At 39.8% G+C, this 25,819-nt stretch overlaps 1 protein-coding gene across 2 annotated transcripts in view; it reads right to left on the bottom strand.

Annotated features, from left to right (window-relative positions):
* Positions 1-25,819, bottom strand: part of LOC126355220 (protein turtle homolog A) — a 95,616-nt gene that overhangs the window by 33,567 nt on the left and 36,230 nt on the right. For both annotated transcript variants that reach the window (XM_050005481.1, XM_050005489.1), the window contains exon 5: positions 16,019-16,162. In XM_050005481.1, the coding sequence (XP_049861438.1) occupies positions 16,019-16,162 (144 nt within the window). The remainder of the gene's footprint in view (positions 1-16,018; positions 16,163-25,819) is intronic.

Raw genomic sequence — 25,819 nt, forward strand, 5'->3', positions numbered from 1 at the left:
CGCCTCAGTACAACCTCTAATTTCTCTTATCTTTGAATGGTGATCATTGTGCGATTTGAAAGTTGGTGGTAATAATATATGCTCTACATCCTCGGTGAAGCTTGGATTTCTGAATTTAGTGAGCAGCCCCTTCTGTTTAGTGAGCCATCTATCTGCAAGTGTGTCACACTTCAAACTTTCTATGAGATTTGTAACACTTTCGCGATGGCTAAATGTACCAGTCATGAATCTTGCCGCTCTTGTTTGGATCTTCTCAACCTCTTGAATCAGACCCAACTGGTAAGAGTCCCTTACATACGAACAATACTCTAAGACTGGACGAACTAACATATTGTGAGCTATTTCCTTTGTTGAAGGACTGCATTGCTTCAGGATTCTATCAATAAACTGCAATCTTGAGTTCGCCTTACCTGTTACTTGTGTAATCTGATCATTCCATTTGAGATCATTTCAAATAGTCACACAGAGATAACTGCCAGTCATGACACCACACATTTATTTTCTGCAAATCCTTACTGATTTGTTCACAACTTTCATGTGGTACTACTTTCCTGTAGACTACAACATCATCGGCAAACAGTCTAATGCCGCTGTCAGTAACATCAACCAGATCGTTCATTAAGTTGCTGTCTGAGTAAAAGGAACAATTTTCAATGATAAAACTACCTGATTTCAGGGATATTATTACAAAACCTACATCTGTATGGTTTGCTAACATTCAAATAGTTCCTGTTGCTGTGATAAAATATTCTGTTCTTGTTAGTAAAACTCTTTATGTGTCAGTATTTGTTTGACCAAGAAAACAAACAGGGTAAGCCTAAACGGGGATAAATTTTTACCAAGGGTGTCAAGCATGGGTGAATTAGGTAATGTGTTAGACTGTGTGGAAAAAGTTGATATGGACATGAATGCACTAAATGATATTGAGCAAATTTTGAGTTTTGTATGTGAGATTCTTCAGACACTTGTTTTATCTGAGTACAGAAAGAGCAAAAACATACACTTTCTCATTAAACTGTTGAAATTACTATAATCAAAGAAACTTTCACACACTCCACCATACGTGATATTTTATTGTTTATCTTGCAGTACTTCTCAATGTGGTTATACATTTATCAGAGATTCATGTTTTTTGTAGGCCCTCTTCTATCAACAATTCAAAGAGTGTTCTGGTATTATTTGGACCCCCAGAAGGAGCAATGTGAAAATCATTTTTTGCCATATATAAGAGATAAATGTAAATTTCTTAAACTGGATGAATATCATGTCAACCTTCTACAAGATGAAATATATCTAAAGGAATATTTTGACTACAAAGGAGAAAGTGTTGTCTGTATGGTTAATGATGAATGTTTGACAGCAAATGCAGAATATGTTTTCATGATTAACAGTATACTGAGGAATTTTAAATATGTTGTTCATATCTTACTAGCCTAGAAATTAAAAGGTGATAATTTATACCAATGAATAAAAGAATAAAGAATAATACTGTGTCTTGTAGAGACAGGATTCAAAGTATTGTCTGTAATTTCAGATAATAATTCTGATAAGGGAAAGGCACTATCATAATTTTTAAATCCACCTTCAGTTTCTCAAGTACATAACCATCCTAAATATTCAGCATGTGACTTTTTTTTAACTTACTGAGTGAACATTATGAACTGCATCTTGTATAACTGTTTAAAGGACAAATAAAGAAGAAGAAAAAAATTCCTGTATGAACAATGTAGGAAAAGATAGATTGCTACTGACAGTGAAGAAGACACATTAAGTTGCAGACAGGCACAATTAAAACACACTTACATAAAGCTTTTGGTCAGAGCCTTCATCAACTAAAGAGGAACCCTCACTATTCATACACACTAGCAAGCACACCTCATGCACACATGACCAACAACTCCAGCATCTCAGGCTGGCCTGAGGTGCTGGATGATCTTCACGGTGTATGAATGGTGAGTGTTCCTCTTTTGTTGATGAAGGCAGTGACAAAGTTTTATGTAAGTGTCTTAATTGTGCCTGTCTGCAACTTAATGTGTCTTCTTTATGGTAAGTAGTAATCTATCTTTTCCTACATCATTGGTACTCCTACCTGGAATTTCAACTGTTTAATTCCTGTGTGATCTATCCCACATTTCAGAAAAGTGATTCTCATATGCATTATGCCTGTTTTGACACCTCACTGAAGTTAGATGACTTTGAATATGAAAAACTGGCAACATACTGTTATGGTCTAATTTTGAAAGTAATAGGACCAAATAACTTCTAAAAACAAGCTGCTAAACTAGTTCTGCAAGTTTTTGATGATATCACAGCTAATGCCCTTCAAATACTAGGCCCAAAACACTCCTTATCTCATGGTGTAGAAACAGAATATTACATTAGTTTGTCTGTAAAATGGTAGAAAATAATAAATGTGAAAACACCATTAAAATGTAACAGATTAAATGATGCATTCATGGGCCCTTTAAACCAATGTACAGCAGCTGAATTCAAGTATGCATAACTTAAAGGAACAATTGAATGGCTAAATAGATGGTAAAAAATAAACATCCGACATCCTTAGGGCTCATTGGCTCATTAACAAAAGAAACTTGTTCAGCATTAATGCAAACAACAAAGGGTTTTATAAAATTTTCTAAATATTGCATTATTGAGTTGCAGTTTCCCTACTTTCTTCTGGAAAGTTTCAAAGTAATTTGCTAAGGGAGAGATTCATAAATGATGGGCAGTTATGTGGAGGTCAGCAAAATGTATAAGGCATATATATCAGGTAGAGCAGAAGCTTTACTTACAGTTTGTAACTAGGCTAAATTTAAAATCAACAGTTTTCGACAAGATTAGTATACAATCCATAAAAGATATTTTGTCACATGTATCAAATAATGACACTAAGAATTCTTCTATATGATAAAATAGAAGTTAATTCATCATAAATTAGTAAAAAGTGAAAATTTGGCTATTCTTACATACATAGAAGGCTACTGTTGCTATTTTGTTTTGACACACACAAACTGTGAGTTTTGAAAAGATATTTTGCTGTTAGATAACATTTTAGATGACCTCACATTGTATTCTCTAATACAGAATGCAAGTAGAAAAAAACTAATTCCTTGTTCTCAAATTATCAGTGTGGATGTCCTCTTATCTGATTTAAGAAATTGTCTGATAAAAAAGTGGTTCAAATGGCTCTGAGCACTATGGGACTCAACTGCTGTGGTCATCAGTTCCCTAGAACTTAGAACTACTTAAACCTAACTAACCTAAGGACATCACACACATCCATGCCCGAGGCAGGATTCGAACCTGAGACCGTAGCAGTTGCACGGTTCCGGACTGCGCGCCTAGAACCGCGAGACCACCTAGGCCGGCAATTGTGTGATAAGTTTGAAAAGTTTCTTAAAGTACCAAACCAAAAAGAACTCATTTCAAACCTGACTTGGGATTCAGTTTTAATGAATGAACTGCTTTGGGAAAGGAATGTGGTAGTCACAGTGGCCAAGATATTTGCAAAAACGTAATATGGATTTCTACCTACGTATTTCTTAACAAGTAAATGATGAAGATGAAAAATCAAAGCACTGTAAAGGATGCTGTCCCTAGGAAGAAAAACATATCAGCAAAATTAAGTGAAGGCTGAATTGAACTTTTTATTATATACAGTACACTGTATTTATATTGTGGAATGAGGATTGCAATATGCACCACATATATATAACTTATAATAATATATTCATTACTGCTCTGTATTCCTCATAGTTGCTATGATAAACAAAGCTATTATGCAAAAAAGATTCTTTACTATTTTGATTATTAAACAAGCTAGTTATTGTATAGTAAAGAACATGTGCATAGGCCTAATTAAGTCATCTGTTGCTTTATATGTTCTGGATTTTCGGTGTTGAAACAGGTGTTTGCTTTAGTTTGTGTATGAAATAATTGATATTAGACTCATTTAATTGAAATAGTTATGTATGTCACTAGAAATATATTATTTAGTCAGAAAAAAGCATTTGTAGAAATGACTACCAGCAGAAACTGCTCTTGGGTGTGAAAGGAGGGGGCGCAAGCAAGTCTTGTATGACTACTCTTGGTAGGATGGCAGCTCAAAGCACAGGCTTTCTCAGTCTAGATGGCATTGATGGAAGTGTGATAGGACCCCTTTTGTTCTCCATGTCTATAAACGATCTGTCTTTATGTACATGAACTATCTGTCAGATTAGGTAGGCAGCAATCTTTAAGACTGCTTGCTTGTGATGCTGTTGTGTAAAAAAAAATGCTGACTGAATGACCGTAGGGATATTCAAGGTGACTTGGAGGGGGTTGGGTTCGTTGGGGGAAGAGACCAAACAGCGAGGTCATCGGTCTCATCGGATTAGGGAAGGGTGTGGAAGGAAGTCGGCTGTGCCCTTTCAAAGGAACCATCCCAGCATTTGCCCGGAGCGATTTAGGGAAATCACGGAAAACCTAAATCAGAGTGGCTGGACGCAAGATGACTTGGACAAAATTTCTATTTTGTGTAATGATTGACAGCTTGTATAACATGTGAATAAATGGAAGTTTATGTGGATTAACATAAGTTAATGTGAATGGATGGGAGGTACATTCCTGTAATGCTTGAAAACATTGTTAATGATAACCTGCTTGACTCAGCCACCTCAATTAAGTACCTAGATTCAACATTGTGGCGTTGAGCAGACTAAAAGCCATTTCCTTCAGTATTCCTCATCGCCACCAATCATCTGCACATTGCAAGACTTTATGAGAGCTACACCAAATGCACTTGCAGTGTCCAATTTTTGGTCTTCTTTTGTGTAAAATTATGTCAAATATATATACACACACACACACACTTTTGACATGATAATAAATAAACTGCAAAATGACATGACATGCAATGAGCACATAGCATTAGTTTAAGGAAAATAAATGGCAGACTGGTTTATTGGGTGAATCCTGCACCTACACAGGTACCACAGACAGAGCACTTGTTTGAGTACTGCATAAGAGTTACAGATCACCACTGGGCAATTTTGTTACCACAAGAGTGTTGTGCAAATGTTCTGTGATCTTGGATGGGAATCCTGGGAGGGACAAAGACAATATTTTTGTGACACTCTATTGATTTTAGAAAACCAGCATTTGCAATAGACTGCACAATGATTCTACTATCTCCAATGTTCATCTCATGTAATGACAGTATGAACAAAGTAAGGGAGATTAGTACTCTTATGTGGGCATGAAGGTAGTTATTTTTTCTCTCACTCCATTAGTGAGTGGAACAGGAAAGGAAATGACTAGGATTTTAAAAAGTACCACTGCCACACACTGCACACTGATTTGGTGTGTGTGTGTGTGTGTGTGTGTGTGTGTGTGTGTGTGTGTGTGTGTGTGTGTGTGTGTGTGATCAACTGAAGGTATAACACACAGTGATGGGAATGTCACCCCCACTAATGGCTAGGACACTTCCATCAGTGGAGTGCATGCGCTCTACCAAGACACAAATGAGGGAACTGGCCTCAGAAAAGTTTCATATGTTCTTTTACATTCCCACTGGTAGCTTACACGCTGAATCAAACTTTTCTGACATTGTAAAAACAAACACAACTTCCTTTATAGTTAGGATGTAGAGTACATTGTGAAACCAGTTTCAGTATGCAGAGGATGTCTTTTTTATGTGTACAACACTGACATGTCTCCAATATGCTAGTACGTGTGGTGTAGTGTCATGATCATGTTGGAGATGATGACAGAAGGGAGAGGGTGAAACCTGGTGCCAGCACATAGCCTCTCCTTGCAAACAGCATAAAGGGGCCACCAAGCTTAACAGCACTAGCCAACGGACGGATCACCATCAGCAGTATCACATGTCCTCACTTCATGAGACAATTGCGGAAAGGTTTGGAACTTAATCAAAGATATTGGCACAAAAACTGGTGTTCAAGAACCATATGCCACCACCTCTGCTTCCCTTTCATCTATCAACAGGATTCTAACCAGCTGACATCCAAGTCAAGCACTACCACACAAGCGTGCTTTAGCGATCTTGGTGGTGGTGGTGGTTAGTGTTTAACGTCCCGTCGACAACGAGGTCTTTAGAGACGGAGCGCAAGCTCGGGTTAGGGAAGGATTGGGAAGGAAATCGGCCGTGCCCTTTCAAAGGAACCATCCCGGCATTTGCCTGAAACGATTTAGGGAAATCACGGAAAACCTAAATCAGGATGGCCGGAGACGGGATTGAACCGTCGTCCTCCCGAATACGAGTCCAGTGTGCTAACCACTGCGCCACCTCGCTCGGTAGCGATCTTGGTTATGGAGGCAGGTGATACTGAGCTGAGAAGTCCTTGAACGATTTAAATTTTGTAATCAGTGTTCCATCATCTGAAAACACCAAAAAAACCATCTGAGACTGTCTGAATGTTTCAACATGGCAGGCTCCGTACCCTATTTTTTGATACTTCATAATTCCTGAGCCTGAACTAAATCCAATAAGGGAAAGAATACAGTGAAGATCGGTTGCCCAATTGTTCTTGAAAATGGTAGAGCAATGCCTCTGACATAAAACTGTGACCAGTTTTTGAACAATTACAATTTTTCCTCACGCAAACATGCGCAAAGGATCAAGGGAAGTTTATCAATGTATGTGTCTACAAATAAACCCCTGGTGTACGCTTGAGTGACGATTCACACAAAGATAACAACATGTATTTCAAGGAGGATAAGCAGACAGATGCAGCCATGGAGTTTTACATAAATTCAGATGCTACCTAAGTGGAAATATCTCTCAGACATGAGAGCAATGAACATTTATTTCACAAGATAGTGAAGTACAATTTGTTTCTACACTGTCATCTTCTGGCATTTGATACAAACAGAAGACACGAGTCTTTTTTGTTTTCTGTCATTTTTTAGTCGCTTCTACATTCCTTAGATGTGTTTTGGCTAATGCAACTACATGAGAGGCTCTTTTATTGTGCCACATTTGTTTCATTTCCTTTCATTTCTGGAGCCCGTAATACACATTTGTTTTGTATATAATAAATGTATTATGTAATAATTACAGATTTGTCACATGATTTGTGGTCTTACTAATGCTGTCCTGGAGATGCACTTAGATGTTATGTGTACCTAGGATGTCTGATTTTCAGCATTTTATAACATGGTGACTTAGCACTTTACACTGCTCACTGTATTTTGGTTTGGGTTTTTTACTGTTTGTAGTTTAGCCAATGTTGTTCTGTGTTTTCTCTTTCATCTTTTTTTTGTGTTGTGGTGTCATGCCTGTCTGTAGTTTAATATTGTGTGTGTGTGTGTGTGTGTGTGTGTGTGTGTGTGTGTGTGTGTGTGTGTGTTGGGGGGGGGGCGCACGCATAAGAGCGCACTTTTCTTTATTGTTATTTAGTCTTGGTGTGTTCTATATCCTTCCCCCTTTTTTTTGGTGGCTAACATTATCAATGAGTTGTTACTTATATTGATTTGGTCATTTATTACTTTCTTGTTCGCAGTACATACAACATACAGAACAGCAAGACCCATAACTTGACTAACAAAAAGAAATGGTACACTTTCACACACAAAGAGCCCTTGCAACAACAAAAAACTATAATGTAATACCAAACCTACGATTATTATGTAACAAATTATTATCTACAAAAACAAACATGTATTACATTTAACAAATTAAATGAAAAATCTGGAAAGAGCAGCAGCTTCCAGAAGGTTGCACATCGGCACTAATACATATCCTACACACAAGCAAAGCAGTAAGACGGAACCTGGGAACTACAGGGGAATTTCTTTAACACCTGTGGTGTATAAGGTATTCTCAAAAGCACTGCTAAATAGAGTGGAAGAACAACTAAATCCACAGATTGATGAGTACCAAGGAGGCTTCAGAAAGGAGAGATCATGTGCATAACAGATCCTGAATCTAAAACTGATAGTCACTTATCAAAAACAGAGGAGTAAAAAGTTTGTGCTTACATTCACAGACTTCAAGAAAGCCTATGATTCTGTAGACAGACACACACTGTTCCAAATTTTAGGGGAGATGAGTTTTGATAGAAAATCTAGTGAACTGGTTAAACAAACCCTAAGCAGCACAACACCCAAGGTCAAGTTCAGAGGATAGCTGTCGGGGGCCTTTAAAATTACAATCGGGGTGAGACAGGGAGACGGACTCTCCCTCTGCTCTTTAATTGTGTCATTGATAAGGTGATCAGAGAGTAGTGACAAGGAATGAAAGGAATGTGTGGAATACAACTGGGGTGTAAGACTAAAGGAATACGGGTAAATTGTCTAGCATTCACAGATGACATTGTGATCTTGTCCGAATTACTAGAAGAGGCTGTTAACCAAACCTCAAAACTGCAGATACATGTAGCCAATGCAGACCTACAGATCTCTATTGAGAAGATACAATATATGACAAACATCATGGCAGCTCCTAAATGGATGACAACAGAAGGAGGGAAACTTCAGAAGGTGGAGAGATTCAAATGCCTTGGAGAATGGATAAACATTGGAATGACCGAAAAAGAATCAATGGGAGCATGAATAAACAAGATGAACTTAGCTTATAAACTATCAACACCTATAATAAGAAGAATATTTCAATAAATGCAAAATTGAAACATTACCAAATAGTGATCCACCCTGAAGCTCTATATGCAGCAGAAACTCTCAACTTAGCAAGAACCGGAGTGATCAAGAGGCTAAAACTGATAGAATGAAAGATTCTCAGGATATCGAAGAACAGAAGATGGTCAATTTAGAAACCGAGCCAACCAGGAACTGTATACTAAGACAGAAAAAAATCCTGACATCATCAGAAAAGGAGCATGTTCTTCAGACACATCCTCTGAATGGACCAGGTGAGGTTAACATGGTGAATCGCACAATTTCTAATGAACAAGAAAACCAAAGTACGATGGATCCAAGAGATCTGGAAGAAATGAGAAGACACGAATGAGATACACAACAGGGTGATTTTTAAATAAAAAATTCAGGCCTTCAAAGCTTTCAAGCACAGAACAAGACCCAGAACAAAATCATCTTCAACAGAAGAATGAAGAAGTTTGCAAATAATGAGAATGAAAGAATATTGGGAAATAAGAAAGACCAGAAGAAAGGAAGCTGAAGTGAATTACGTAGTCCTAAGATGGCCAAAATGAAAGAAGAAGAAGAAGAAGAAGAAGAAGAAGAAGAAGAAGAAGATGATGATGATGATGATGATGATGATGACGAAACATGTATCGCAGACCACTGAAGATGCTTCACAAATAAGAATAAGTAGAATGTGTATGGCACAATAAAAAGCCTTCCATTTAGCTGCATCAGACAAACTACCTCACAAGATTATATGAGAGTAATCCATAAGGTAACAACCTACACTCCATGCTTACTGTGCAGTGTGATATCAGGCTTCTACACATAGTCAAACTCAACCTCAGCATCTTGCCTCAGTGATATGTGAGTGCCAGTCAAACAAATTATTATTGTGTATTCTGTAACTGTTTAAAATGAACTGTGCAACACAAATTATTTCCAAATGTGAGGTTAGAGATTTATTTGATTTTTGAATGCTCTGAAATTGAAACCTGCAGGAATTTACTGTCAACTGTAGGGAGTGGTGACACAGTAGAAATGTGAGAAATTGGTGTTAAATGTTCAACAATGGGTGAAACTCACCCAGATCTGTGTCAAGAATCATAGCTGACTTGAAGATTCAAATACAGAAAAAACCTGTGAAACACGATGTGTTGCCCTAGAGCAACAACACATTTTTCCCCAAACATTTTTGCAACTGGTGATACTGTATACTAACACATAGGCCCATAGGAAAGTTTTTGCCTGACTAGTTCCCCTGCAACTGAGAATTCGTGCATCACTGATATTTTTTATGTGGTATGAAGCAGATGCAAATGCCCTTCTTTATCAAAAAGTTACTAGAAATAAGACATGGGTATCTCACTTTATCACAGATATCAAGCATTAACCACTCAAGTGGCATCATCCCTCATCACAGAAAAAAACTGTGAAAATGCAAACAAACTTAAAAAACAAAACAATACAATGGTTTTTTTTAGGATCTTAATGGTTTTCTCAAGGTCAATTTAATGCCAAGAATCAACAAAACATACTGAATACAGAACTCAATGAAAGACATACACTGTTTTCATTCAGGAGCACAAAACCATCTAAGGCATTATCACAGTTTGGTAAAATGTATTCTGCTCCAAAACACAAGTGTCAGGTGATACATAACTGCATACATCAGGCATACTATAACACACTATCCAATTATTATACTTATTATTTCTGTAAATAATATTAAAAATTCATTTTTCTTTTGTCATTTTACTTAGAAATTTGTATTTGTTTTTGAACATTTGTGAACTTTCTTGAAATCAAGTGTAGTGTTAATTATATATAAACAAAATCATATATATATTAAAAACAAAGATTCCAAGACTTACCAAGCGGGAAAGCGCCGGCAAACAGGCACAATGGAAAAAAAAAAAAAAAAAAAAAAAAAAAAAAAAAAAAAAAAAAAAACACACACACACACACACACACACACACACACACAGAGAGAGAGAGAGAGAGAGAGAGAGAGAGAGAGAGAGAGAGAGAGAATTACTAGCTTTCGCAATCGATGGTTGCTTCTTCAGGAAAGAGGGAAGGAGAGGGAAAGACGAAAGGATAAGGGTTTTAAGGGAGAGGGTAAGGAGTCATTCCAATCCCGGGGGCGGAAAGACTTCCTTCCCTTAGGGGGAAAAAAGGACAGGTGTACACTCGCGCACACACACACACACACATATCCATCCGCACACACACAGACACAAGCAGACATATTTAAAGGCAAAGAGTAAGGGCAGAGATGGCAGTCATGGCGGAAGTACAGAGGCAAAGAAGTTGTTGAAAGACAGGTGAGGTATGAGCGGCGGCAACTTGAAATTAGCGGAGGTTGAGGCCTGGCGGATATCGAGAAGGGAGGATATACTGAAGGGCGAGTTCCCATCTCCGGAGTTCAGATAGGTTGGTATTGGTGGGAAGTATCCAGATAACTAGGACGGTTTAACACTGTGCCAAGATGTGCTGGCCGTGCACCAAGGCATGTTTAGCCACAGGGTGATCCTCATTACCAATAAACACTGTCTGCCTGTGTCCATTCATGCGAATGGACAGTTTGTTGCTGGTCATTCCCACATAGAAAGCATCACAGTGTAGGCAGGTCAGTTGGTAAATCACGTGGGTGCTTTCACACGTGGCTCTCCCTTTGATCGGGTACACCTTCCGGGTTACAGGACTGGAGTAGGTGGTGGTGGGAGGGTGCATAGGACAGGTTTTACACCGGGGGCGGTTGCAAGGGTAGGAGCCAGAGGATAGGGAAGGTGGTTTGGGGATTTCATAGGGATGAACAAAGAGGTTACGAAGGTTAGGTGGATGGCGGAAAGACACTCTTGGTGGAGTGGGGAGGATTTCATGAAGGATGGATCTCATTTCGGGGCAGGATTTTAGGAAGTCGTATCCCTGCTGGAGAGCCACATTCAGAGTCTGATCCAGTCCCGGGAAGTATCCTGTCACAAGTGGGGCACTTTTGGGGTTCTTCTGTGAGAGGTTCTGGGTTTGAGGGGATGAGGAAGTGGCTCTGGTTATCTTCTTCTGTACCAGGTCGGGAGGGTAGATGCGGGATGCGAAAGCTGTTTTCAGGTTGTTGGTGTAATGGTCGAGGGATTCAGGACTGGAGCAGATTTGTTTGCCACAAAGGCCTAGGCTGTAGGGAAGGGACTGTTTGATATGGAATGCGTGGCAGCTGTCATAATGGAGGTACTGTTGCTTGTTGGTGGGTTTGATGAGGACGGATGTGTGAAGCTAGCCATTGGACAGATGGAGGTCAACGTCAAGGAAAGTGGCATGGGATTTGGAGTAGGACCAGGTGAATCTGATGGAACCAAAGGAGTTGAGGTTGGAGAGAAAATTCTGGAGTTGTTCTTCACTGTGAGTCCAGATCATGAAGATGTCATCAATAAATCTGTACCAAACTTTGGGCTGGCAGGCTCTGCCTACGTAGATCAACACCGTCAACCCATTACATGCAGTCTCTCATCCTTCATCAAAGACACCAACCACTTTCTCGAACGCCTGGAATCCATACCCAGTTTGTTACCCCCGGAAACCATCCTTGTAACCATTGATGCCACTTCCCTATACACAAATGTCCCGCACGTCCAGGGCCTCACTGCAATGGAGCACTTCCTTTCACGCCAATCACCTGCCACCCTACCCAAAACCTCTTTCCTCGTCACCTTAGCCAGCTTCATCCTGACCCACAACTTCTTCACTTTTGAAGGCCAGACATACCAACAATTAAAGGGAACAGCCATGGGTACCAGGAAGGCCCCCTCGTATGCCAACCTATTTATGGGTCGCTTAGAGGAAGCCTTCTTGGTTACCCAAGCCTGCCAACCCAAAGTTTGGTACAGATTTACTGATGACATCTTCATGATCTGGACTCACAGTGAAGAACAACTCCAGAATTTCCTCTCCAACCTCAACTCCTTTGGTTCCATCAGATTCACCTGGTCCTACTCCAAATCCCATGCCACTTTCCTTGACGTTGACCTCCATCTGTCCAATGGCCAGCTTCACACATCCGTCCTCATCAAACCCACCAACAAGCAACAGTACCTCCATTATGACAGCTGCCACGCATTCCATATCAAACGGTCCCTTCCCTACAGCCTAGGCCTTTGTGGCAAACAAATCTGCTCCAGTCTTGAATCCCTCGACCATTACACCAACAACCTGAAAACAGCTTTCGCATCCCGCATCTACCCTCCCGACCTGGTACAGAAGAAGGTAACCAGAGCCACTTCCTCATCCCCTCAAACCCAGAACCTCTCACAGAAGAACCCCAAAAGTGCCCCACTTGTGACAGGATACTTCCCGGGACTGGATCAGACTTTGGATGTGGCTCTCCAGCAGGGATACGACTTCCTAAAATCCTGCCCCGAAATGAGATCCATCCTTCATGAAATCCTCCTCACTCCACCAAGAGTGTCTTTCCGCCATCCGCCTAACCTTTGTAACCTCTTGGTTCATCCCTATGAAATCCCCAAACCACCTTCCCTACCCTCTGGCTCCTACCCTTGCAACCGCCCCCGGTGTAAAACCTGTCCTATGCACCCTCCCACCACCACCTACTCCAGTCCTGTAACCCGGAAGGTGTACCCGATCAAAGGGAGAGCCACGTGTGAAAGCACCCACGTGATTTACCAACTGACCTGCCTACACTGTGATGCTTTCTATGTGGGAATGACCAGCAACAAACTGTCCATTCGCATGAATGGACACAGGCAGACAGTGTTTATTGGTAATGAGGATCACCCTGTGGCTAAACATGCCTTGGTGCACGGCCAGCACATCTTGGTACAGTGTTACACCGTCCGAGTTATCTGGATACTTCCCACCAACACCAACCTATCCGAACTCCGGAGATGGGAACTCGCCCTTCAGTATATCCTCTCTTCTCGATATCCGCCAGGCCTCAACCTCCGCTAATTTCAAGTTGCCGCCGCTCATACCTCACCTGTCTTTCAACAACTTCTTTGCCTCTGTACTTCCGCCATGACTGCCATCTCTGCCCTTACTCTTTGCCTTTAAATATGTCTGCTTGTGTCTGTGTGTGTGCGGATGGATATGTGTGTGTGTGCGCGAGTGTACACCTGTCCTTTTTTCCCCCTAAGGGAAGGAAGTCTTTCCGCTCCCGGGATTGGAATGACTCCTTACCCTCTCCCTTAAAACCCTTATCCTTTCGTCTTTCCCTCTCCTTCCCTCTTTCCTGAAGAAGCAACCATCGGTTGCGAAAGCTAGTAATTCTGTGTGTGTGTTTGTGTGTTTTATTTATTGTTCCTATCTACTGGCGCTTTCCCACTTGGTAAGTCTTGGAATCTTTGTTTTTAATATTTTGTCACTTATAAACAATTTAAAGTGATGAAACATGAAAATCTAGGTATACCATAATAAACTACTTACTTCTGTAGGTGAATGGCATTTTTTCATAGTTTTATACTGAATGCAGCATGACATGTGGCAATTTAAACAGAACACTGCTTGGCAGTATAAAAACTGTATGACATTTTTAGCAATCACTACTCAAAATGGTTGACAGTAAAAGTGTTATGCCTTCAGGGAAAAGAACAAGGCAGAGCATTCTAATACGTACAAGAAAAACAAAAAGGCCTGGGACAGAGTGTTGCAACACTTCTGTAGTAACAGGCAGGGTATTTGATCTACAGTTATTTATGGTAACAACTTGTTTCCTAGCTATGAGACACTATTGATACATTATCCTTGATGCCATATTTTTCAAATTTAGATTTAGGAAATCATGTGAGACAGTTCAAATGCTGTACTTAGATCCAGGAGCACAGTACAGGCAAAAGAATGGCATTCCAAACATTCCACAACATCTGTAACCAGAGATTTTAGAGCTTCAGTGGTGGACAGACCAAGCCTAGAGCTGTATAGCACAGAAGATATTAGCAGATTGTTCGTAATGTGTAGCTTCAAAGTAGTTGTTTCATGCAGTAGTCTATGACAACAGATACAACAGAAATGAGGGAGACTGGCCTATAGCTGTCAGGACTGTTTCTATCTCCCTTATTTTAAACTGGGGCAACAATTGTAAATTTTAAGACACCAGGGAATTTACCAGCTTGAAGCATGCAGTTTATAAAGTAAGTCAGAGGAAACATTTAATTACACGTTTTAGGATGTAATTTGAGAAGCTATAGATATCTTCACTATGTGAGTTACCTTGTTTAGATACAGTTTGGTATACAATCTGGCAATTACTCTGAGTCTACTTGAAAGTAATGTGTCTCAAATCAGGTGCACCTATATTGCCCAAAGTACCTTCAGAACTGTTATCATCTGTTGCTGATGTAGTAGATTCTCCATGACTTGCACCGCTTATGAAGAAGTTATTTAGCACATCAGGTGAGACTGGAGTCACTTGCTTCATTATGAGTTTCCCTACTATGAAGTTTAGTAACTTCCAGGCTCTTTGCATTTCCTGCTATTTGCATTTCTGTCCTCTGTGTGATTATTATTATTCTACCCTATATCTCTGTTTCATAACACAATTGCCAGCTTTTGTCATAGCGTACAAGGCAAAAAGCTTACCTCTTAGTTCTTTTAGATAGGGGAGTAGTTATTCTTACTTGTGGGCAACATTTACTGAGTAAGTTACAGAGACTATCAATAAACATATCAAAGATAGGGCCAATGTTGTCACAGTTACTCTGAATTCCCCTCTAAACCTCGGATAACCCATCCCTCAAGTACATAATGAAATCTGCTTTTAATGTTCTGAACTTCTTAATATAGGAGGGTTGCTGTACACTATAATTAACACTTTCAATAGTCATCCATAAGCCTAGAAGAACTGACAGCACTGGATCTACTACAACACACTGTAGTTCAGTTTCTTCTGTGTTGGAAATTATATTGCCCAAGAACACATTCATGCCTAGTTTGATGTTCATGTGACACACATAATGGGTCATATAAAATGAACTGCGTAGTTGACACAATAATTTGGATGATATATATATAGACAGTTGATAAATATTTGTAAAAGAAGTTAATAGACAAAACTATGAATGGAAAATGAAGCTGATTATAAATTCAGAAATATGCCTGTTCAACAGTGAAGTAGGCCAGTAAGCCTCAACAAAATGATAAACTATGGTGCTGTATAAGAGTTGGAAATAAACAAATTGTGACCAAAGAATAATGTCAAGTACAGTTGATACACAAAATAACTTTAATACAGCCATGCTTATGATATGTTGGTTATGATTCTAACAGTATTCTTATTTTTTACATATCTGGCAATCATTATTATTTACTAGTCATTCACTTTCAAAAGCTGCATGCAGAGTTAACAGACAAAGTTAGTACATGTTACTAAAAACTAATACTGTTGTTCCAGTTACAGAATGGTACTCACTAGATGGAATGTGACATTCCTTGTACAGCAGGTAACAAGTGCCAATAGCAAGCATCAGCAGTGTTCCCATGACGACAGCAACAGCTGCAACCCATACACGGGTGTCAAAGTTCTCAGCTCCCTCCAGCAGATGTCTGGCTAACTCTGCAGCAAACATGATAACTACAAAGATAAGCAATCATAAAGAAATTTCCTAGTCTTACAGAGCTTGCGATTTCTCAAGTACCACAGTGTTGTTAATGAAATAAGCAACTGATTTTTATCATACTAAGCATTATGAAACTCACATCTTGTTTTAATACATGACTCTCAGGTTAACTGTCCATGGAAGATAATCAAATTACATAAAGTTACTTCAGTGGATATGCCTTTCATGACACATACGGCAAAAACATTATAGCTTATAGAAAAGTATTGTGGCAGCTTTTGCACCCAACAAATTAAGTCTTGCATGACAGCCTCACAGCCTTCAAAGTACTGCCCAATCAGAGCATTTTTAGGGGATGTAAACAGACGTACACCACTGGAGGCGAAATCAGGGCTATAAAGTAGATATTCCAAGCACCCCCTATGAAATATCTGAAATAACTTATGTTTATTTTGTGTGAAAGCAGGCATTGTCATTTAGAAGAATCACACCCATTGTCGGGAGCCCATATCATTTTACACATATAACTAGTTGAAGTACCTACAGATCGTTCAGTAAGCTGTGGCATTAATAGTCTAATTATGAGGCTGGAATTTCAACAATATGTATGTTCCAAAAACACAGTCACCCTAACCTTGCAAGACTCATGGAAGTGCTTTGTACATACAAGGGCACATGTGTGTGCATCCTATAATGAACCCTGTTAGAAAATCATCACATTCTTCAATTTAACACAAGAGGTGCTGCGTGGATGGGCCTATTCTGTTCCATTTATGAGATGGAGTCAACCATTGAGGGTCCAACATACACGAGCTACAATACATGAGCTACAACCTTCTAGAAACATACAACCATAAAATTTAAAATAATATGCAGTTCAGTATTACAGCATTTGTGACATATAAAGACCCGCCTCAATATATGTAAGACGAAGCATTATGGCATCTGACAAGAACTTGTCATGTAGACACGCTGTTCATCAATTTCGTACGCAGACAACTTATTGGAACTTCTCTCACCTTTACAATGTATGAAATTTCTTGAAGACATGTTGGTGATGGAGGAGGAAGGATAACTAGATCAATTTTCCAACTAATAGTGCATTACAGTGTGCTGTGATTTACATAGATTCTAATTCTATTCACATGCATCTCCTGCACTGTTGTTGTTGTTGTTGTTGTCTTCAGTCCTGAGACTGGTTTGATGCAGCTCTCCATGCTACTCTATCCTGTGCAAGCTTCTTCATCTCCCAGTACCTACTGCAACCTACATCCTTCTGAATCAGCTTAGTGTATCCATCTCTTGGTCTCCCTCTACGATTTTTACCCTCCACGCTGCCCTCCAATACTAAATTCGTGATCCCTTGATGCCTCAGAACATGTCCTACCAACCGATCCCTTCTTCTGGTCAAGTTGTGCCACAAACTTCTCTTCTCCCCAATCCTATTCAATACTTCCTCATTAGTTATGTGACCTACCCATCTAATCTTCAGCATTCTTCTGTAGCACCACATTTCGAAAGCTTCTATTCCCTTCTTGTCCACACTATGTATCGTCCATATTTCACTTCCATACATGGCTACACTCCAAACAAATACATAAATCTATATTCGATGTTAACAAATTCCTCTTCTTCAGAAACGCTTTCCTTGCCATTGCCAGTCTACATTTTATATCCTCTCTACTTCGACCATCATCAGTTATTTTACTTCCTAAATAGCAAAACTCCTTTACTACTTTAAGTGTCTCATTTCCTAATCTAATTCCCCCAGCATCACCCGATTTAATTTGACTACATTCCATTATCCTCGTTTTGCTTTTGTTGATGTTCATCTTATATCCTCCTTTCAAGACACTATCCATTCTGTTCAACTGCTCTTCCAAGTCCTTTGCTGTCTCTGACAGAATTACAATGTCATCGGCGAACCTCAAAGTTTTTATTTCTTCTCCATGAATTTTAATACCTACTCCGAATTTTTCTTTTGTTTCCTTTACTGCTTGCTCAATATACAGATTGAATAACATCGGGGAGAGGCTACAACCCTGTCTCACTCCCTTCCCAACCACTGCTTCCCTTTCATGTCCCTCGACTCTCATAACTGCCATCTGGTTTCTGTACAAATTGTAAATAGCCTTTCGCTCCCTGTATTTTACCCCTGCCACCTTTAGAATTTGAAAGAGAGTATTCCAGTCAACATTGTCAAAAGCTTTCTCTAAGTCTACAAATGCTAGAAACATAGGTTTGCCTTTCCTTAATCTTTCTTCTAAGATAAGTCGTAAGGTCAGTATTGCCTCACGTGTTCCAGTATTTCTACGGAATCCAAACTGATCTTCCCCGTGGTCGGCTTCCACTAGTTTTTCCATTCGTCTGTAAAGAATTCGAGTTAGTATTTTGCAGCTGTGGCTTATTAAACTGATTGTTCGGTAATTTTCACATCTGTCAACACCTGCTTTCTTTGGGATTTATCATGGCTAATTCTGTCATTCTTCCCTTGTATTTCATTGGACTTTATAAACATTTGTCATTGTTTGCTGTACATTTGTTTGTACATTGTATATTGTTTGTTGTACATGCACATTTCCATCTGGGATGCATCTGTCTCCTTTTAATTCACTTCGATTTGTCCTTGTGCTTATCCTATAGTTCTTCCAAATGAGTGACTCAATGTTTAAGACACTGGATTTATATTTGGTAGAATTGGGGCTATCAACGTTTATGTTTTCCAATGTTTTTTGCAAATCATGTATGGCAGATTTTGAGATGGTTCCTCTGGAAATGAAGTGGTTGATTGTCTTATGTGTTCTGCCGCAATATGAGCTTTTGCTCTGTCTCTCTAGTGATCCAATTGTCAATAGGATATTAATATCCAAAGTTACTTCCTTCTTCCACTAAAGTCCTGTTCCTAGGGGCCACATCAGTAGTATCACCTAAGCAACTAGACCCTAGCTAATGTCATATCATGTTGCGTCACTCCAGCTTCATACTATATTTTTCTGCAGCTCACAAATTTTATTTCTCCACTTTTTTCTATTGCAACTGACAACACTATTTAGCTATTTTATGATAGATGTGCAATGCATTTGGCACTTATGATGATCTACGTAGGTTGAACCATTTGTACTACAGTCTAACTGTGAACTGAAGAGCAAGAAAATGAGTAACCACACAATCTACCAAGCTACATCACAAAGAGCACTTCTTCTTGAAGTCTGAGGGTATTTCGCCTGTTTCATACATCTTGTTCACCAGATGGTATAGTTTTGTCAGGACTGGCTCTCCCAAGGCAGTCAGTAGTTCCAATGGAATGTTGTCTACTCCGGGGGCCTTGTTTCCACTCAGGTCTTTCAGTGCTCTGTCAAATTCTTCACGCAGTATCGTGTCTCCCATTTCATCTTCATCTACATCCTCTTCCATTTCCATAATATTGTCCTGAAGTACATCGCCCTTGTATAGACCTTCTATATACTCCTTCCACCTTTCTGCTTTCCCTTATTTGCTTAGAACTGGGTTTCCATCTGAACTCTTGATATTCATACAAGTGGTTCTCTTTTCTCCAAAGGTCTCTCTAATTTTCCTGTAGGCTGTATCTATCTTACCCCTAGTGAGATAAGCCTCTACATCCTTACATTTGTCCTCTAGCCATCCCTGCTTAGCCATTTTGCACTTCCTGTCGATCTCATTTTTGAGACGTTTGTATTCCTTTTTGCCTGCTTCATTTACTGCATTTTTTTATTTTCTCCTTTCATCAATTAAATTCAATATTTCTTCTGTTACCCAAGGATTTCTGCTAGCCCTCGTCTTTTTACCTACTTGATCCTCTGCTGCCTTCACTACTTCATCCCTCAAAGCTACCCATTCTTCTACTGTATTTCTTTCCCCTGTTTCTGTTCCCTTATGCTCTCCCTGAAACTCTGTACAACCTCTGGTTCTTTCAGTTTATCCAGGTCCCATCTCCTTAAATTCCCACCTTTTTGCAGTTTCTTCAGTTTTAATCTACAGTTCATAACCAATAGATTGTGGTCAGAGTGCACATCTGCCCCTGGAAATGTCTTACAATTTAAAACTTGGTTCCTAAATCCCTGTCTTACCATTATATAATCTATCTGATACGTTTTAGTATTTCCAGGGTTCTTCCATGTATACAACCTCCTTTCATGATTCTGAAACCAAGTGTTAGCTATGATTAAGTTGTGCTCTGTGCAAAATTCTACCAGGCGGCTTCCTCTTTCATTTCTTAGCCCCAATCCATATTATACAAATTACAATGTCAGAATTCTGTATAGTGTTAACACATTTAATGGAAAAAAATGGCCACAATTTGGGAGTGTCTATACACTGTGTCACCACTGATTCAAAAGGTGTTCCATGAAATGGTTGGTACAAGCTTTTCCAGCAGCCGTAAGTGCTCTTTGTGATGTAGCTTGGTAGATTGTGTGGGGACTCATTTTCTTGCTCTTCAGTTCACAGTTAGACTGTAGTACAAATGGTTCAACCTACGTAGATCATCATAAGTGCCAAATGCATTGCACATCTATCATAAAATAGCTAAATAGTGTTGTCAGTTGCAATAGAAAAAAGTGGAGAAATAAAATTTGTGAGCTGCAGAAAAATATAGTATGAAGCTGGAGTGACGCAACATGATATGACATTAGCTAGGGTCTAGTTGCTTAGGTGATACTACTGATGTGGCCCCTAGGAACAGGACTTTAGTGGAAGAAGGAAGTAACTTTGGATATTAATATCCTATTGACAATTGGATCACTAGAGAGACAGAGCAAAAGCTCATATTGCGGCAGAACACATAAGACAATCAACCACTTCATTTCCAGAGGAACCATCTCAAAATCTGCCATACATGATTTGCAAAAAACATTGGAAAACATAAACGTTGATAGCCCCAATTCTACCAAATATAAATCCAGTGTCTTAAACATTGAGTCACTCATTTGGAAGAACTATAGGATAAGCACAAGGACAAATCGAAGTGAATTAAAAGGAGACAGATGCATCCCAGATGGAAATGTGCATGTACAACAAACAATATACAATGTACAAACAAATGTACAGCAAACAATGAGAAATGTTTATAAAGTCAAATGAAATACAAGGGAAGAATGACAGAATTAGCCATGATAAAGTGTGTAGCAGCCCTGTTTTGCAAGTGTCAGTTACTGAGGGAACAAAGATGAGAGTGTTGTTCAAGAAGTTCAGTCCAGGACTATGGAGTACTTTCTTCTGGTTTTTTAATAATCCTAAAGCTACAATGCAACACCGAAATCCTGAACAACTTGCTAAAACAACTTTTGTCATAATAGGTCCATTATTCTGGATGATCACAGGTGGCCCATTTATAACACGCAACCAACCAACTAACTAAATAACAAGGGCTGGTAAGTGCTCAACTCAGGCATGCTGTCAGTTGCAGGGTCAGAATTTATATCGACTACTGAAGTAATGTGCACACACTTGAAAGCTGTGTGCATTAGCAGTGTGTTGTTATCCGTGAGAGTGCACCACGAAAGAGCAATAGTGTGAAATTCCAATAGAGCCCGCCATGGGTGAGTGCCTATTTAACATTTTCATGCTACACTCGCACCGAGTTCTTATGTTATTACTGCTTGCATACATTTGCCTTATCTTACTGTGTTCAGTGTATATTATGGTGACTGGTGTACATGCCACAGTATAATAAAGTTGTACTAACATTCTTGGTTTTTTTGTGTGTCCAAGTTATAATGCAAGTGATGACGAGTGTGGGATTCTTCTCCATGCGGTTTTCAGTCTCTGCTTCATCCTCTGTTGCATCTAAGATGTCTGGTGGTGCTCCTGATGAGATTTTTTGCCAGTTGGTTGATAATAAAGGGGTTCTTACTGCGACATTGTAGCAACTCAGTCAATAGCTGGAGGCGTTTACCACACCACAACACAACCAAACACAGGTATCACAAACACTTGCCTCTGCTTTGGCCAGTTCAGGTCTGTCTCAATCTAAATTACCTGTTGCATCACCCCTTGCACCTACTGTTTTACCAGTTGCTACCCTGTTGTTTATCCCTTGTTTCTGGCTTACGATGAGTCTGTCGAAGAATGGGACGCCTCCAAAAAATTGTTGCAGCAGCATTTTCAAGCATCTGGATAGACCGATGTCACCTTACGCCTAACTTTTTTTTGTTTTGGTTATCGCCTCACATGTGTCAACTCCTCTGCCAAATGGGCCCCCCTGCAGAATACATCTTCACTCTCATTTGATAATGTGTGACACCTTCTTTGAAATACTACTGTAAACGGGTGCATGTCTTTGGCACTCAGGTTGAGTTCCATCAGTGTCACAAGAAACTGAAACATTCCTATAAGACTTAGGTGGCCGAGCTTCACCGATTTAAGCCATTGCTGTCACTTTCGTCACTGATATACATAAGGAGTTGTATGCCGCCCAAACATTTTCCAGCTGGTCTACACTCTTTTTGATCAGGAGGAGTCACTCTGTTTCCACTTTGATGAATGCGCTCAAAAAATTGTCAACCATTTCCCAACCACTAGCACTTGGGTTGCACAGGCTTGTGCTACTGATCTAATTTTATGAAAAGTGATAGACTGCATATAACATGGCTGGCCTGAGGCACCTCCATTGCAGTCACCCGACCCCCTCCGTAACTACTGTGTGTTTTGGCATAGTTTCTCTCTACTCGATGGTGTTCTGCTCCTTGATGTGGACTATTCAGCTCCTCGCATAGTGGTTCCTTCAGCTCTCTGTTTGGAGATCTTACAATTGCTGCTTATTGATCACTGGGGTTGGGGGTTCACGCACCAACTGTTTGCCTGCCATCGTATTTTATGGCCTGGTTTCGACGGTGATATAACTAGTTTGATTACAGCATGCTCTCAGTGCACATTGCAGCACACTACCCTGTGGGCAACATTGTCTCTGTGACTGCAACATTCACAGCAGTGGGACCGTCTCCACATTGGTTTCACTGGTTTCCCACGGCCATTACTGCTGTGGTTCCCCCCTGGTTAACTACAATGGTTGGTTGCTGTCACACAGGAATCGAGGATCTGTTTATGTTGCGGTTTTCTTCTTTCTTGTTGAAGCTATTGTCATTTTAGGAGATATCTATGGCTTCCCTGAGCAATAGGGCATAATATCTCTTCTCCACAGTGAGAAACTTGGTGTCGGTGAATTTTATTACGTGGTTTATCTCATACAATGCCTGCCCAGTAGTAACCAATTTTTCTACCTGTTCAACTTGCAGTATCATTTATATTTGGCGATCCTGGTATTGATGGATTGTCCAACTGTTCCACCATGGGCTTTTCTACATTTACACAGTAAACAGCATATTCCCACACACTGAGACATTTTTTGATCACCTTGATCAGTTTGTAAATAGTCTTTAAACTATGTTTGCGCAATATATGGATGATTCTGCTTATCACCCTGGCGACGTATGAGAGAAATGGCATGCCTGATAATTCTTCTTCTAAGCTGTCATTTCATTGAGTGTTAGGTTTTGTAACATTTCTTATGCAATTAGTGTAGCACTGACTGCTCTTTAGAATGCATTCCAGGTGTTGTGTCTTGGGTCCCAGGTGCTTCAGCTCACACATTCATCTTGTGTGCATTAATCATTCCTCTTTTCTGCCTCAAATGATCTGACAGGTTTGTGCAGATATCAGTTGGTGAGTGCCTATTTAGATACAAGCTGTTTCCTAGGTTCTTACCATTCCTCATAACCAGCATATCTAAAAAGGGTAGCTGTTGTTCTTTTGCTACCTCCAGTGTAAATTTTATGTACTTGCCGACACACCCATAACAAACGTTAAGGACAAACCTACTAGACTAAATGAACTATCAGTGGTGACACCTTCAACCTGTTTATAGAAATCATCTTTCCACATGGTGATCTCCTTTGCAAAAAGGGAACCAATAAACTCCAGAGTCAGTGAGTGGCACTTTGGTTAAAAAAATGCAATGTCGAAACTGATCAGGGTTTTTCAGTTTCTTCAGCTTCTCAGTGAAAAGTCCCAAGCTCTTCATGTATGTGTCTTTCCCACGTGTGGCTGAAGGAGAGAGTACTTCTGTTTTAATAGTTCGTACATTGGTGAGTCAGGAGTGCTCGAAAAGGTTGAGCATAGATTTGATGCAGCTGGTCACATGGAATATTAATTGGTTAATCACAGCATCCTCTCTCCAGGCAGATGCACAGAGGAACCAGTTCAACACAGAAGTCCTATCATCTTGACTGTAATGTGATGTACCATTAAGGTCAACTATAAGCGTTCCAAGCTCATTGACATACATACTGGCGAAAAATTTGCCCCTGTTTCAGCCACATGTGAGAAAGTCCAACACATACATAAACGACTAGAGGCATTTCACTGAGAAGCTGAAGAAACTAGAACTCGGAAAAAAAATCTCACTAACTGTAGTGGAAGAAATGCCTACAGACTACTCATGAGAAATGGTACTACACAGGCAGACAGTCATAAACCATTTCGGGTTTCACTGGATCATATAGTAGTACTAGCAATTAAGAATGCAACAAAACAATAACCATCTGAATGAAAAGTCCACCTACGCACTCAGGTAACTCATGATAATTTCATTAGGCAAGCTACAATTCCTCTTCCTGTATTGTAGTCCAATGCGATATGTAAAGACACCTGAAAATGTCACCACATATGTGCGCGATATGTGCGATGTTGGGCAAAAGTGTTCTCAGTCTGATAGGATACTGTTGTATATTGCATGTCTAAAATTAACTGGAGACACAATATCTTATGTACATTCCATACAATCACTGTACAAAGCCAACATTTTGATGTACTGGCCATAGGGTTAACTGAATGATATATCAACAAAGCTGTGAGATTTTACCGAATCATATTGTCCAACACCTGTCAACAGAAGGAACAAGATTTTGAAGTTTCTGCCGACTGTATCCACTCAGTTTGTTTCAAACTGATGTCCTGGGACCAGACAAAGGGATAAATAATGGGCTTTATGTTGAGGCAGTTTCCAGAGCTGTGGACATGTTTAACTAGGTGATAAATCTGCAAATTAGCAGTGGAATAAAATTTGTGTCACCCCCCACCCCATCTTCACAAGAGGCACTGTTGGGAGAAGAAGTAAAGTATTTTGTCTTGTCTTCCTTTCATGGGAATGATTCTCTACATGTATTCACTGCAGAGACAAACTGGAGGCATTGTAGCCATGCAGCCCATACGCCAATAAATGTTGTGACCTCAGCTATTCTCACTGTAAAAGGGATCGGTCACCTTATTACTGAATGTGATCGTTTGCATAATATGCTAAACAGAGGCTGCAGCATATTTTGAGGGCATGGAGGTAATGGGAAATAGAATCCAGTGTAGCAGCTGCTTCTAGCTCCCAATGAATCCATTAATCTTGTTAGTTAGCAAGGGTTAACTGAGATGGCGAACGTAACTGTGAAAGGCAACTTGAAAGGAAAACCAATGAACAATTTAATCAACACAGATGCTCATATCAGTTGATTACTTTCAGGCCCCGGCGAAAAACGGGCATTAAAGCCACCTTGCTCTCACATCAGTGGATTCAGAACAGAAACTATTAATCCACTGAAAACATGCCATGGTGAGATAGGGATCAGTGAAGGAAAATATAATTTTGA

The sequence above is a fragment of the Schistocerca gregaria genome, chromosome 1, assembly GCF_023897955.1.
Source record: "Schistocerca gregaria isolate iqSchGreg1 chromosome 1, iqSchGreg1.2, whole genome shotgun sequence".
In the NCBI taxonomy this organism is placed as follows: Eukaryota; Metazoa; Arthropoda; class Insecta; order Orthoptera; family Acrididae; genus Schistocerca; species Schistocerca gregaria.